This window comes from Tupaia chinensis, unplaced genomic scaffold (genome assembly GCF_000334495.1).
Source record: "Tupaia chinensis unplaced genomic scaffold, TupChi_1.0 Scaffold150006_1, whole genome shotgun sequence".
In the NCBI taxonomy this organism is placed as follows: domain Eukaryota; kingdom Metazoa; phylum Chordata; class Mammalia; order Scandentia; family Tupaiidae; genus Tupaia; species Tupaia belangeri.
The window spans coordinates 3,406,259-3,422,111 of NW_006209847.1; the positions used below are offsets into that span (position 1 = coordinate 3,406,259).

The 15,853-nt window shown below is 42.9% G+C and overlaps 1 protein-coding gene and 1 pseudogene across 1 annotated transcript in view; one reads left to right on the plus strand and one right to left on the minus strand.

Moving 5' to 3' along the window:
* The window catches only part of LOC102480169 (importin subunit alpha-1-like), a 15,401-nt gene extending 12,450 nt beyond the window's left edge, over positions 1–2,951 (minus strand). Inside the window, 4 exon segments of the mRNA XM_027769637.1 lie at positions 3–833; positions 908–1,002; positions 1,222–1,366; positions 2,904–2,951. Coding sequence (XP_027625438.1) covers positions 3–833; positions 908–1,002; positions 1,222–1,366; positions 2,904–2,951 — 1,119 coding nt within the window.
* Positions 2,952–3,116: 165 nt separating this feature from the next.
* On the plus strand, positions 3,117–7,841 carry LOC106734238 (ubiquitin-40S ribosomal protein S27a pseudogene; annotated as a pseudogene).
* Positions 7,842–15,853: the final 8,012 nt, after the last annotated feature.

The window sequence follows — 15,853 nt, forward strand, 5'->3', positions numbered from 1 at the left end:
TCCTCTACAGAGAAATACTTCTCAATCAAGTTTAATGAAGACTTGTACACAGACTCGTTTTCATGGTTTTGTAGGGCTTCAATTTTATCCAGGCCTCCACATTCTTCGATCATTATACTAAGTTTCTCGGTTTCTCCTAGCTTCTCAGCAGCCTGGAAAATATTTGAAATGACATCCAAAATAACCAGAATAATTTTGGTATCTTTTGCAGTTAAGAGGTTCATCAGCGGTTCTATGATGCCACAGTGGACGAGGTATACAATCTGCTCCACTGTTCCGCCGCTTGTGTAGTTGGTCACAGCCCACACAGCCTCCTTCTGCGTCTTAAAGTCAGCCTTAGAGAGCACGCCAACGAGCAACGGGACTAACCCGTGATTCACAACCTACTGGATCTGGTCCTGCCGACCGGCAGCGATGTTGGACATGGTCCGCGTAGCTTCCTTCTGAATATTTGTTTTGGAGTTGGTTAGAAGGCTGGGGAAGACGGCGAGTACTCCAGCATCAATCACAACCTGGGTCTGTTCATCTTTCCCAGTGACAATATTACCTATGGCTCTTAGGGCAGGGGTCACAATGGGCAATTCGGTAGCTCCTAGAAGCTTCACACGTTGGGGAACAACTCCTGTTTTCACAACCATTTCAATCCGTTCATTTGAACCATCAGTAAGGTAGGAAATGGCCCGGCAGGTATCTGCTAATACTTCGGGATCATCGTGATGCAGAAGACGAACTAAAGTAGGAAGAATTTGCTCAACAGCATCTAGCGGGGGTGCGGGATTCTTGTTGCGGCAGAGGTTTGAAAGTGTCCAGGTAAGGTTACGTAAGTAACCACACTAGGGGGGAAAAAAGCAATGAGAGGGCTGTCTCTTAAGAAGGAGGGGAAGTAGGTAACACGTTAGTCACTTACTGCTAACGATGACATATCAGGAACTGCAAGGAGAGCCAACAGCGGGTCAATTGCTCCATACTTGATAACTAGGTCCCGGAAAACTGAACCATCCCCTGAAAACAGACATGATTATCTTATCTACAGGTCTAGTACCATCAGGAATTCCCTGACTTTAGATACCTCTTTGGTGGCTTTTTTTTTGGATGCCACTTCCATACCTAGTAAAAGGCCTGAAATAAACTCAAAACTTGACACGAACGTCACTACTGCAGTGACACAAGGCCTTTCTCTCACCTCATTCTGTTCAGACATATTCAGTCAAAGGGGAGTACCTGCGATGTTTCCTAGAGCCCACACAGCTTGCTCACTGATGTGCGCGTGGGGAGAGGCCAACAGAGAAATGAACGCTGGGATAGCGCCTCCGTCCACCACAGCCTTGGTCTGGGCGCAGGGCTCACAGGCTGGGGATCCGCTGCCCTAGAAACGTCCACCGCGGCTCAGCCTTAAGACCGTGTCCCGGTACATTTTTATTTTCAACATTCACAATATTTTTTAAATAACCAACATTTCCAGTAGGAAATAAGCTTAAGATTTCCGTCTACTCTTCAGCAGCTTCCATAAGGCATATTAATTTTAGCATTAAAGGTAGCCTATTCCCAAGTATTTCCTGCTTTCTAGTGAACACAGAAGTGGGTGGGAATTAACCACTAATGTCCCTATCAACTCCTTAACACACTGTATACATTTGATGTTTCTATTGCATAAAAAAATACATACATACATATATACTTTCCTAAAACTTTGAGATATTGGAATCTTTTTGTGTAAATAACCAGAAGTCAATCAATCTTGTGATGGAAAATTCTACTGGTCCTTATCAGGAAAGTAAAACCAGTGCTTTAGATCTTTCCCACCAATAAACATGATTCTACACATTCTGCCTAAAAAGTAGACTTTTGTTTTTCGGGTTTTTTTAGGATTTTGCCAAAGGGCCTGTGTGCTCACTGGAGAGACAGTGAAAGGGAAAGTGAGAAATCACTCACTCCCCAGGGGGATATGGTCATGCCTCAACTCCTTCTCCTCCTTTCTTTTTTTTTTTTTTATTAATTATTTTACATACTTTCACTGAACATCACCACATACAAAATGCGATTTTCTAGCCAGAATACACTGTAAAATGGCTTAATCATACATATATTATCGTCAACAAATAATTTTCCATTTCTTGCTTCTTGTAAATATGTATTTTTCCCCCTATTTCTCACCCTCTGCCATTCTTCTCCTGGAATTTTGGGCATGCACACACACATCCCTTGCACAATTTTCAAGTCACCAGGTCTAGGATTCAAACATCGTCAGCCATGTGGGAGTACAGTATCTTAAACACTATGCCACCTGCTGGTCTCTTATACCTCCATTCTAAGACTGACAAGCTTCAGTATCGGGACAGCCAGTCCTATGCATTTTCTTTTTTTTTTTCCTTTTTTTTTCCTAAGTATTTTTTAAGTTTATCTATGTTTGTTTATTTCCTCCATGAGAGAGAGAAAGAGAGAGAGGAAAAGACAGACAGAGAGACAGGTGCCCCCAAATGTCTTTCACACCATGATCCACCTGCAATCTCAGCTGGGCCAGATCACAGAGGTACACTCATGCCTGGTGTACCCAGGGAGGTCCCAGGATGTGAACCCGAGTCCTATCCTATGTGGATCCAGTTGTAACACCACTGCATCACTGCCTGGCCCCCAAATCTATGCATTTTCAATAACTTTCCCCAAGCACCCCTCTCTACCCAGGCCACCACCAACTACCACTGCCACTACCGAAGCTAACTCTCATGCCACCTGACTATTTCAGCACTGTGCCTTTTAAGCTGTAGTACGTTTCCCTTTCCTTGACTCACACCTTGATTCTGGTCTCCCTAGACTTCGGCTTCTACAAAATGGATCTTCTCTGCTTATTGCTTGGATTAGCATACCTAGCAATAGGACGCCCCTCTTGACTTTGGCTTCTGTACTTCAGTTTCCCTTCCTGGATTCTCCATCAGCATGGTGCTGCTGATCATCTTTGAACGCAGCCTGTGGCTAGCTGCTCCCACACATTATTCATAGGACAGGCCCCAGGCAGTCTGTCAGTCTGTATACCTGTAGCACCAGCTCCAACTCGAATGCCAGCAGCATCTACAGCCAGGGACTCAAGTATATGTCTATGTAACTCTGAGGGCACAAACATGGGGCTCAGCAGAACAGAATCTGGTGAGCCGGAGGACTGGAAGAAGGAGATTACAACACTACTGAGCCCTGTGGAGGGTGCTTCTCTCTCTGTGTATCACCTGCATGCATGTGTGTCCTACCACAAATTAAGAAGAAAAAAAGCATCTGTCTTAGTCTGTTTGGGCTCCTTTAACAAAATGCTGGGTGCCTTACAAACAACTGAAATTTATGATTCCTAGTTATATAGGCTGGAAAGTCAAAGGTCAAGGTGCTGGCAGACTTACCATCTGATAACTGCCATCATCTCCCTTTAGCCTCACATGGAGAGACAAAGGTTAAGAGAAACATGGAGAAAGGGGCAAGGCTCTAAGACTAATCGTACTCGTGAGCTCCACTCCCATGACCAAATCACCTCCCAAAGGCCCCACCAGCACCAGCACACCAGTGATCAGGTTCCCAACTTGTCATTTTGGGGGGATCCAAACATTCAGACATAGTGTCCTCTTGTTTCCAGGCAGAAAATAAGGTAAAGATACTAGAAGCTCCTTTCCTTGTGGAAATTCAAGTCTAATTAGAAGGGGTCCTGGAGAGGCTCTAAGAATTCCTTTTGTCCTGAATTGGCTCGGAATTCATGATAATGCAAGCCCACAATAGTAAAGCACAAAAGAGCAAATAACCTCATCCCCACCCCAAAACCCCCATGTCTGACCTAAAAAACTCAACACTCAAAACCAACTAAGGTCAGAAAATTGGAATTTCCTGGGGGGGGGGGGATAATATTTTGAATATTCATGAAATGTCCCTTTTTTTCATTTTTGTATTCTATGAGCTTCCTTATTCTCTGTGCCTTCGGTGGAGATCCTCCTCTAGGTGGTATGAGTGTGTTCCGTATTATTCGTTTTCAGAGAGTATTTTAAAAAGTATTTTATAACAGTATTTGTAAAAGCTAGGGACTCATTTGTCTTCCCTTCCCTATTTTATGTTTACTCTTCATAAAAATTCAGGAACTAAGATAACACAGGAAGAATTTGAGACCTATCGCTTATAAACTTACAGAATAAATTGCCTAAAACCAAAGACTTGGGGATTTCCTGAAGACGCTAAAAAGCAGTGCAAGTTTCTAAGCATCGTCCCACAGTGCCAACAGCTCTCTTTACGTTGTCATTGTCATTTCCATGCTACTCCGATCTGGTGGTTTTAAAGTGCATGCGTTCTCTGCAATATGCAGCACCACACCGAGGAGGGCGGCGACGTTTCCTTGTAGAGTTTAGGCTTTTGTCCCTTCTGTCAAGATTAGTAAGTGTCACTGTCTTCCTCTCTGCCTGTGTTTCTTGGGCATCTGGACGTTAACTTCTCTACCAATTTCTATGAATACTCATTGCAACCTTGTTGATCATCAAGCTTGACAAGGTTAACCTTGAGAACGTGAAAGTCAGCTGAAAGCAAATCAGAGAGGTGCAGTCAGGGAAGTGCCTGGATGTCCCTGAACCTTGTCAAAGAAGGAGATTTGCAGCCTTCCTTGCATCCTGCATCCACAGCCCACTCTTTCAGTCCCTATTCTTATTCCCGGGGATCCCAGGCCTGAGTCAAAGACCAGCCTTGTGACATTTTCTGCGGTTCTCAACTGTGAGTCACAGTGCTAAGTATGAAAAGGCAAGCTATTCAGAGTGGGGCAGACTGAATATATACCCACTGTGTGACGACTTCCGTTCTCCAAAACGTTGCTTCCTCAGCTATAAAATGTAAAAGTACTGGAAACATATGGGTACCCTTTTATATTTCTAGAGTAGAAAATAGATGAGGTTAGATGGTATGATGTCTCTCAAAAGCACTTCTTTAACAAAAGTTTGAAAATGTTTGGGGACCAGCAGTTAGCATAATGGCTATGTCACTGGACTCCCACATAGTCAACTGTGGTTCGTGTCCCGGACCCGGTGCCTTAAAACTCATGCCGGGCGCGTGTGCGTGCGTGCCCAAGATCCCGAGAGGAGAATGGAGGAGAAGGGATTGCGGCGTGGCCATCCTCCCTGGGGGGTGATTTCTCACTTTCTGTCTCTCTGTCTGTCTCTGTCTGTCTGGCGAGCACACGTGCCCTATAGCAAAAACCTCTAAAAAAAAAAGTTTTAAAATGTCTAGACCAGGGACCATCAGGTGGTATAGTGGTTAAAGTGTTGGACTCTCACAGAGCTGCTAAGGTTCAAGTCCCAGACCTGATGGTTTTCTCTCTCTCTCTCATGCCAAATTTTAAAAATAATAATAATATTCAATAATGTTTTTTAATGTGTAGACCAAGGGCTGGAGATTACAGCATGTCTGAGCCCTGTGGAAGACACACATACATGCAGGTGAAACACAGAGAGAGAATTGCCCTCCACAGGGCTCAGTGGCACAGCAGTAACACTGCTCTGTGATTCTGGACCCACATGGGAAGGTCCCATATTCACATCCAGAGGGCTCTTTGCACACCGGTCTCATATGCACAGCCCACGGTTCAGGCTGGCAAGGACTGGGAGAGGATCATATGAGAACCCTCTGAAGGTGCCTCTCTCTCTCTCTCTCTCTCTCTCTCTCTGTCATGGAAGAAATGAAATAAACTTTTTTTTTTAATCTAGACCAATCTCCAATTTGATTAGGAGATTTCACTTAGGGAAATCTAGCCTGAACATACCATCTGAAACATATATTTGCAAGTATGTTCACCAGGGCATCTCTCTCCAAAAACTCTCTTAACACACTGATCCTACGACTTTTTTCTATCTTCCACTTTCAGCTTTCTCTTGTTCATTAAAACCACTTCTTTCTCTTAGGAGCAAGGATTCTCCTTTCTTGGGAGAGAGAAGACAAAGCAGACAAATGCAGAATTCTCTTTGGCAGACAAGAAAGGAATGGGACACCTATCTATTATACAATTAAAAAAGAAAATAACTTCCTTTCTTACTGGTGAGAATATGAATATTTAATGCTCTGTGCATAAGGACATCCTGCCTGATTCTTGTCTTCCATTTTTTACTCAACAACTATTGATTAAATATCTAAATGCCAGGTAATGCTCCAGCTGCCATGATACACAGAGCTCACACTTAGTCGGAAAGGTAAACGATAAACAAAAGATGGGAATGACACATCAAATTTACATTGTTGAGGGATCCCCCTGCTGCAGTGTATGAACTAAACTGTCAGGAGAAAGTGGAGATCAGGTGCTGGTTCTGTTAGAAGTGGTCTAGGAGGGCATTCCGATCTGCCATCTGCAGTGGGACCGCCACCAAGATGCAATTTTCATAAAAGCCCTTACAGGGAAGACCATCACCCTTGAGACTGAACCATTGGATACCATAGAAAATGTAAAAGCCAAAATCCAGGATAAGGAAGGAATTCTTCCTGATCAGCAAAGACTGATTTTTGCTGGCAAGCAGTTGGAAGATGGGCGTACTTTGACTACAACATCCAAAAGGAGTCCACGCTTCATCTCGTGCTGAGATTTCATGGTGATACTAAGAAAAGAAAGAAGTCCTACACCACTCCCAAGAAGAATAAGCATAAGAGAAAGAAGGTTAAGCTGGCTGTCCTGAAATACTATAAGGAGGATGATGGAAGAAATGAAATAAACTTTTTTTTTTAATCTAGACCAATCTCCAATTTGATTAGGAGATTTCACTTAGGGAAATCTAGCCTGAACATACCATCTGAAACATATATTTGCAAGTATGTTCACCAGGGCATCTCTCTCCAAAAACTCTCTTAACACACTGATCCTACGACTTTTTTCTATCTTCCACTTTCAGCTTTCTCTTGTTCATTAAAACCACTTCTTTCTCTTAGGAGCAAGGATTCTCCTTTCTTGGGAGAGAGAAGACAAAGCAGACAAATGCAGAATTCTCTTTGGCAGACAAGAAAGGAATGGGACACCTATCTATTATACAATTAAAAAAGAAAATAACTTCCTTTCTTACTGGTGAGAATATGAATATTTAATGCTCTGTGCATAAGGACATCCTGCCTGATTCTTGTCTTCCATTTTTTACTCAACAACTATTGATTAAATATCTAAATGCCAGGTAATGCTCCAGCTGCCATGATACACAGAGCTCACACTTAGTCGGAAAGGTAAACGATAAACAAAAGATGGGAATGACACATCAAATTTACATTGTTGAGGGATCCCCCTGCTGCAGTGTATGAACTAAACTGTCAGGAGAAAGTGGAGATCAGGTGCTGGTTCTGTTAGAAGTGGTCTAGGAGGGCATTCCGATCCGCCATCTGCAGTGGGACCGCCACCAAGATGCAATTTTCATAAAAGCCCTTACAGGGAAGACCATCACCCTTGAGACTGAACCATTGGATACCATAGAAAATGTAAAAGCCAAAATCCAGGATAAGGAAGGAATTCTTCCTGATCAGCAAAGACTGATTTTTGCTGGCAAGCAGTTGGAAGATGGGCGTACTTTGACTACAACATCCAAAAGGAGTCCACGCTTCATCTCGTGCTGAGATTTCATGGTGATACTAAGAAAAGAAAGAAGTCCTACACCACTCCCAAGAAGAATAAGCATAAGAGAAAGAAGGTTAAGCTGGCTGTCCTGAAATACTATAAGGAGGATGAAAATGACAAAATTAGTTGCCTTCATCAGGAGTGCCTTTCAGATGAGTGTGGTGCTGGGGTTTTCATGGCCAGCCATTTTGACAGACATTATTGTAGCAAATGTTGTCGGACTTACTGTTTCAACAGACCAGAAGACAAGTAATTGTTTATGAGTTAATAAAATAAATGAACTAACCTTCAAAAATAAAAGTGGTCTAGGAAGGAGATGCTGCTAGTTAGACCATGGTGGAACAGCAAATTAGTACCTACATTCATAATATAGTTTAAATATAGGGCTGACAGGATTGCTGATATATTAGATGTGAGAGTGCCAAAGAGCACAATGCCAAAATGCCTAAGTACTTTTCCTGAACAAGGAATGGTAGTGTCATTTACTGAGAGGAAACAATGAAGAAGGAGTATGTTTGAAGAGAAATTAAGATTTTCCTTTGCCATTGTCATACTCTTTTTTCTAATGCTGTAACAGAACACCACAGACTAGGGTAAGTTATCTTAAAAAGTCAGTCTGTTTGGCTCACAATACTGAGAATTCCAAGAGCATGACACCAGCATCTAGTGAGGGTCATCCCATGGCAGAGAGAAAGACAGAAAGAAAATGAGGGCCAAACATATTCTTTTATTATAAGCCCACTCCCATGATAACAGCATGAATCTATCCATGAGGATAGAGCTTCTTTTTTTTTTTTTTTTTTTTTGAGAGGTTTTCGCTATAGGGCGCGTGAACTCGCCAGACAGACAGAGAGAGAGACATAGAGACAGAAAGTGAGAAATCACCCCCCAGGGGGGATGGTCACGCCACAATCCCTTCTCCTCCGTTCTCCTCTCGGGATCTTGGGCATGCACGCACACGCGCCCAGCGTGAGTTTTAAGCCACCAGGTCCGGGACGCGAACCGCGGTCGAATACGTGGGAGTCCAGCGACATAGCCATTATGCTAACTGCTGGTTCCCAGGACAGAGCTTCTTAAAAGGCCCCACTTACCAATACTGTTATATTGGCAATTAAATGTCTTTTTTTAGAGAGAGATTTTTTTGCTATAGAGAGTGTGCACTTGCTAGAGAGACTAAGAGAAACAGAAAAACAAGGAGATGCCACACCACAATCCCTTCTCCTCCATTCTCTTCTCAGGATTTTGGGCATACACACACACGCACCCAGTGTGAGTTTCAAGCCACCGGTTCCGGGACTAGAACTGTGATCAACCATGTAGGAGTTCAGCAATATAACCATTATTCCATCTGCTGGTCCCAATTTAATACCTTTCTTAAGCTTATTTATTCTTTCTTCTAAGGGTAAGAAAGAGAGACAAGAACTCCCCTCCACCATGATCCACCCCTAGCCTCTGCTCAGGAAAGAGGCTTCTTCCCCAGATCATGGACACACAGATACCCCACGTGCTCAGGGAAGTCTCTGGAGGCAAACCTGAAACTTTCCCACATGGGTCAGCCTCGTGGCATGCCATGTCAGCACTGAACCACTGTCTGACTTTCAGCAACTAAATTTCAACATGCCTTTTAGAGGGGACATTTAAACCATAGCAGCCATCTTAAGTTCAGATAACTATTCAAGTGTAGCTGTCAAGTGGGCAGCTGGGTAAACAAATCTGGAATGAGAAGAGAGGTCGGAACTGGAGACAAAATTTTAGTCATCAGTATGTACATGGTATTTTAAAAGAAATGACTAGACAAAATCACTTTCTGAGTAAAGGGTAGATAGAAAAGAGAAGAGGGTCAAGATCTAAGCCTTCCATAATTCAAAAATTTAGAAGTTCAAGAAAAGGAGGAGGGAAAACAAGAACAGGAAACTAATGAGTAGCCAGTGAGATGGGAGATAAATAGAAGAGCAAAGCGTCCAGGTGTCCAGGAGCCAAGAGAAGAGAGGCTTCTCGAGAGAGTGAGGTGTATGCCAAAAGCTTTGAGAAGTGAGATTCAGTGATCTCGTGATTGTGAAAGCCTAACCGGGGTCCATTCAAGACACAGTGGGAGGCAAAAAGCAGAGATGGTGGAAACAAACCCTTACAAGAAGTTATGCTTTAAAGGGGAGCAGAAGCACAGACCTTGCTGGAGAAAGATAGAGAGGTGATGAGTCATTGTGGAAAGAAGTACAGGATGATGACTTAAGTTTTGTTTCAGGCACCTGGTAGAAATCAGGAGTGTACCCGGTTTGGAGGAAGAATATTTGTAGCTTGTTTCTAAAATGGTGCATTTGAGCTATAGACCTCAAGAAACTGGAGCTTGGGTTTATAGTTCTGAATGACCTCGAAACTTGATCTAGCTGGGACCAACAGATGGCATAATGGTTACCTCACTAGACACCCACGTAGTTGACCACAGTTCAAGTCCTAGACCTGGCAACTTAAAATTCATGCCAGGTGCATGTGTGCATGCCCAAGAGCCTGAGAGGAAAATGGAGAAGAGATTGCAGCATGGCTATCCCCCTAGGGGGTGATTGCTCATTTCCTGCCTCTCTGTCTCTCCGCTGAGGCCCTGAGCCCTATAGCAAAAATCTCTATTAAAAAAAAAAAAAAAAGATAGATCTAGAGAGTGTTCTCACTATGAACTATTTCCATCCACAAAGGTCCGTAGTGTTTAGTGGTTTGTAATATTACTCAGACACAATTTTGAATTACACAATGCAACTGCGTAGGATTAAATTACTTAGCCAGTGAATGGACCCAGCTGGCCACTCAGGATTCATTCTCAATGTTGTTTATTCATAAACAGCTGAAAAAGTAGTTTTTTTTGTTTTTGTTTTTTAGAGCTTACTTTCAAAAGAAAGCCTGTCCTTCAAGTCAGGCATGGATGGCACAGAAGGAAAGTCCTAGGGAGATAATGAGTTTAGGACAAAGACTAAAAATTACTTGGAGGTAAAAGATCATATATTATTATGAACTTAATAAATTTGGGGACTCACAAAGATTTGGGGACATGTATTTATAAATATCAAAGGTCTGCATTCCTGTTGCTCAGGTCAGATCGGTCCAGGTCTCTGCCTGACGTACTGAGTTCTCCATAATCAGTCCTCTCCATGAACCTCTGTGCCTTCCCTGACCACCCACCAGCATATGCCTATCTCTGCAGCACTGCTCATGGGTTCTACCTATCCTGTGCGAGACAACACACAAGACCATCTTCCTATGCCACAGGGTTCTGTAGGTTGTATAATCACAGCCACTGGAGTCCAGAGTTTATAGTCCATGTTGGTGGATGCCGTGGAGCTGGCACACACTAAAGCAAGCACCCACTGCAGCTCACTATAGAGAAAGTTGTCTCCATGCAGAGAGCAAGAACTTGCCATGCTCACTGCTCCCCCACTCTAATAGAATAATCTGATGATAATAGTGAAAATCTAACACACACTGACTCGAATTTCTCCAGTAGGAAGAGTTACTCTCACTTTTCACTTCTGGGTTTGAAACAGGCCACAGTCCTCCAGTTGGCAGCTGGGTAAGTCTGGGATGCCTATCCACTAATGATTGTCATCATCTTTATCATAGGAGGAATGAATATGGGCAATATCAGTGTTCATAAAAGAAAAAAGTCCCATGAGTTTAGATTACACCTAGAGCTATTTCAGGTGCACATTCCCAAGAAAGCCACAAGATGTGTATAAATTTTATTTCCTTATGGTGTTGACTCAAGTAGACTGGCATCTACTGTTTTCAGGAAAAAATGGTCTATTTTGGGATCTCTTGGCTTCCTTAAAGTGTCCTTTTGGTGATGTGGCATGTTCACATAAGTGACTCCATTTGGGTCTGCTCTTCTGGGGCCTAGAGCAGGCATTTACCCCAAAACAATGGCCTTCTGTCATTTTTATTTAATAGTGCTTATATTCGTGTTTTGATCAATTACAAAATAACTCTCCCATCTTTCTCTATTTCCTTCTATGTTTCCCCCTTCTCTGAATTTAATACCCATCTCACTATAACTCTGTTGCTTCCTTCAGTGTTATTTTTTTTTATTTAATTTTATTTATGATTATTCTTAATTTGACCAGAGAGAGAGAGAAGGAAAGTGAGAAAGCAAGCCACCAGCTTCAGGACTCAAACCATGGTCGGCCAGGTGGGAGTCCAGCACCTTAACCACCACACCACCTGCTGGAGTCCTTCAGTGTTATTTTTTGAACTGGTAAACATACATGACTCCAAAGGGAAGAATGACATGCTACAATTTACCCACAGTTTCACACACCAAGGCACAGCCTGCGGTTTCCTTTTATGCTCTTAAAGAAGTGAAATATCAACTTTCTAAATGAAAGCTTCTACATGTATAGCTTGAAATTTATACACAAGGGCACCCTAAACAACTCAACAGGGAAAATGCTGCAACCCACAGCTGTTACAAACTGCCTGTAATTCAAAACTTCCCCAAAGCTGTTTCTTAGCAGAACCTATATCTCATAATACAGTCACTTTTGCCAATCTTTCCTTTAAGACATTGGTTTTATAAAACTGACTTTGAGTTCATCTGGGACAGGATGCCAGAGAATAGTGTCCTTTTCTGTTGGGATCTGATATAAGATCAAGACATGGGGGAAAGGAGGGGACCTATATTTGATGACTGGTAGCAAACGTCTTCCTCAGGAGAAAAATCACCTTTTCTATGGTGGCCTCTTTGGTTATAAAAGGGAAAGCACACAACAGCGTGATCAAGGTCAAGACTATGATAGCAGAATTTATCTGTTTGTGTGTGTGTGTGTGTGTGTGTGTGTGTGTGTTTTCAATGAAAGGAGCTTTGAATTGCCAAAAAGGAAGCGAGAAATAAGAAATGAGGAAAAAGAAAACTGGCACCTGGCAGAAGGCCAGAGGGTGACTTCCCAAAACACAGGTTCCTACTGCTTAACCTTCAGTAACCTACCATAGGCAGCTATTTCAGTGCAGCTCCTGTTATTGCACAAAATCTTTATGAAATTCCTTGCCCTTACGAGTAGTGTCTGAGCTAAAGTAACGAGAAGGCATTGCGTTCCACATTTTAGGAGTTAAGACAATGGTGAATTCAAAAATTATGAGAAACAAAAAATTAGATCAATAAATGACTGAGAGGACTAAGTCTTCCCTAAGAATCCTTAGAGACAGTGAAGGAATGCTGTGTCATTTAGGCATTGCCAGACAAGCAGAACTGCTGTATAAAATTCCTAAAGGAGTTACACGTTATACAACAGTGGGAGCTGTTGAAGACTCTACGAAATGCTGTTGCCTCCTTGACTGCTGGGAGCCTGAAGTCTCTGTAGAGCCTCTCCGCACAAGCAGCTGCCAAGAAAAGCTGAATAGGCAAAAGGCAGAACAAGAAACAACTGGAACCCACAGGACCAAATGAAGCCCTCATCTCTCTCCACCCTCAGCCTCAATGGTCCAGATGCTCTGCAGAAGGAGCTGGCACACATGAGCCACATACACACCTGGCTTAGGGTTTGGAGAAGCTGAAAGGGGTGATCACACAGGAGCTCCAAGAGCTGTGGGCTTGGCTGCTGCCTGGTGCCAACAGATGAGCCAGCAAATCAGCGACAATGCGTGAGAACTACAAGAGCAACTGGTACTCCACACTGAACTTCTGCACACAGTAGCTCACTAAGGAATTCATTAAGGAATCATTTCACTAAAATATCATAGTTTTCCTAGATCCATGGATTCTACGTATATGAAAAATGATACCATATACTGGTCACTGATTGGCAGCATGTATCACATCCTAGAAGACTTTATCTCAACCCTGCAAGGTGTTTCTACACAGCTGACTTGAAACTAAAAGGCCATCCCAGCATTCTACCAAGTTAGCTACTTCTGAGTGATGGGGAACATGGTAAGATCAGTGAAGCACCTATCCATTGCCACACTTCAATTGCTATTATATGAGTTCCTTGGTGATAAGCAATGTTACAAGAACACCTTGATGTAACTCATACTACAAAAGTCCACAGATGGTGGCTTTGGCAAAAGCATTGAGAGCAAGCAAAACAAATTCTTACCTAGAATAAATGCCTCTTCCAGTGAGCACAAACCACCACCTCTTCCAAGGTGGCTGCGGTCCAATGCAATCAATCTGCCATCAGGTGGCCATCTCTTCCTCCCAGACAACGGTGCCCTATCAGGAACACAGAGCTGGTCTCTGCTATTGGCAGTGACTATAGACATATCAGCCTTAGTGAGTGGAAGTTCATGTTGCTGAGTCCATATATAACCCCCATCCTTGCTGTGATGGCCACTTGGCTCATAAGTCCATTGGGCATGAGTGAGAAAGCTCTGGAAAGGGGATGACTGATGTCCACAGACCTCGACATCTTGTCTTGTCCATCTGATTACTAAGCTCCTCCTCCACCAAGGTTGCTCTTTGGTGAGCCACCACACAGCACAAACATCTTTATAGTCTATGCTCATTTACAAAGATCTATCCACACTCTCCCTTCTCATCAGTTTTCCAGTTGTGTTTCATCTTATAAAGACACGTTCAGACCACTACTGTGACCACCTAGTCAAACCACTAGCCATTGTCTATGAATCAGTATGTCTATCTTTGGTCCATCTCTTCTACCAGGAAGAAAATAAATAACTAGATGTACTCCTTGAAGTACAGTTCAGTTATAGTATTTCCCTTCATAGTGAGTGCCAAAGATACCCAGAACGGGTCAGTAATGCCAGCATGCCCATTTGGGGCATATGTCAACATATCATACAGATCTGTAAACTGGGCCTGGATTTGTTTTTCCCTCTGTCAGGTTTGATCGAAGAGAACCCTCCCACTATGCCATATGTGGTTTGAGAGAGAAAAGGCAAGACAACAAGAGCAGGAGGGACCAGCAGTTAGCATAATGGCTATGTCACTGGACTCCCATGTAGTCGACCATGGTGCGAGTCCTGGACCCGGTGGCTTAAACTCACACCAGGCGCGTGTGTGTGCATGCCCAAGATCCCGAGAGGAGAATGGAGAAGGGATTGCAGCATGGCCATCTCCCCTGGAGGGTGATTTCTTGCTTTCTGTCTCTCTGTCTCTCTGTGTCTTTCTGGCGAGCACATGTGCCCTATAGCAAAAACCTCTCCAAAAAAAAAGATAACAAGAGTAGGAGACATCAGCCTCTGGGCAACTTGCTCACACGACTTACTCATGCCTTCAGGACCTACTCAAGCTATACCGTATGCCCAACTTTGTGATTTGCTGGACAAGACAACACCCCATTTATAACAGGTTGTTCTTGCTCATTTGGTGGCCCATAGGCAACTGTTGGGTCTCTACTAAGGTCCAATAGCAAGCCATTAGTTGTTTCTCAAAAGAAATAAATAGCCATCTGCAAAGGATGGCAGAGCTTTACTTCAAAATTCTGAAGGTATGCACTATAATTCTTCTGTAGCGGGCTGTCAGAACCTCCACATACATCCCAATCTACGCAGACCCTTGGACCTGTCCGTCACCTGGCAGAGCACTTCACACAGCAACATGGACCTGTTGCAGAGCCTTCTGGTTTTCTGGGTATTATGGTGACCTCTGCAATCACTTGACTGTTCACATGCCATACACTCACTCGCTTTTTTTTTCCTCCACTAATTTAGAATTTCATTAAGGGAAAAGGAGCTATTTATCGTGTGCTCCTCAAATACTTTAACACATGGCATGATAGGATTCTGTCTCTTTTTATTTAAATATCTAGGAAAAGGGTGGCCCTTTAGGCTAGAACTCTTCAGGATACCCAGTGACTAACATACGTAAGACATGATCCTGAAAATGAAGGGAAGGACCAAATAGCCGTGACTATGACACCAAAACAATCTCTTGCGACATGAGAAATTCAGTAGATCAACTCTTGGGTTTTTGTTCCATTGCACTAGGCATCCAGTTTGACTGATGGAGCAATCCTTTGGGTTCCATGGCCTGTAAATAACAATTGTAAGTTTCCATGAAAAAGAAGGCCTTCAGTGAAATGGAGAATCATTTTAATGATGTGAATATTATAGTTTCAAACTCTTTGCTTCTTATCATATTTATTTTCAGGCCAAACTGAGCAAAAATGCTAATTTAACCCAGTTTAAAAAACAAAGAGGACAGAGCTTTCACTTGAAATGAGGTCGTTTTTATTCTTGTCATCTCTGTCTTGGACATAGACATTTAATATTTAAATGTTATTCCCTATGAGATCTGGACTTTCAGCATTTTGTAGCTCTGACAGG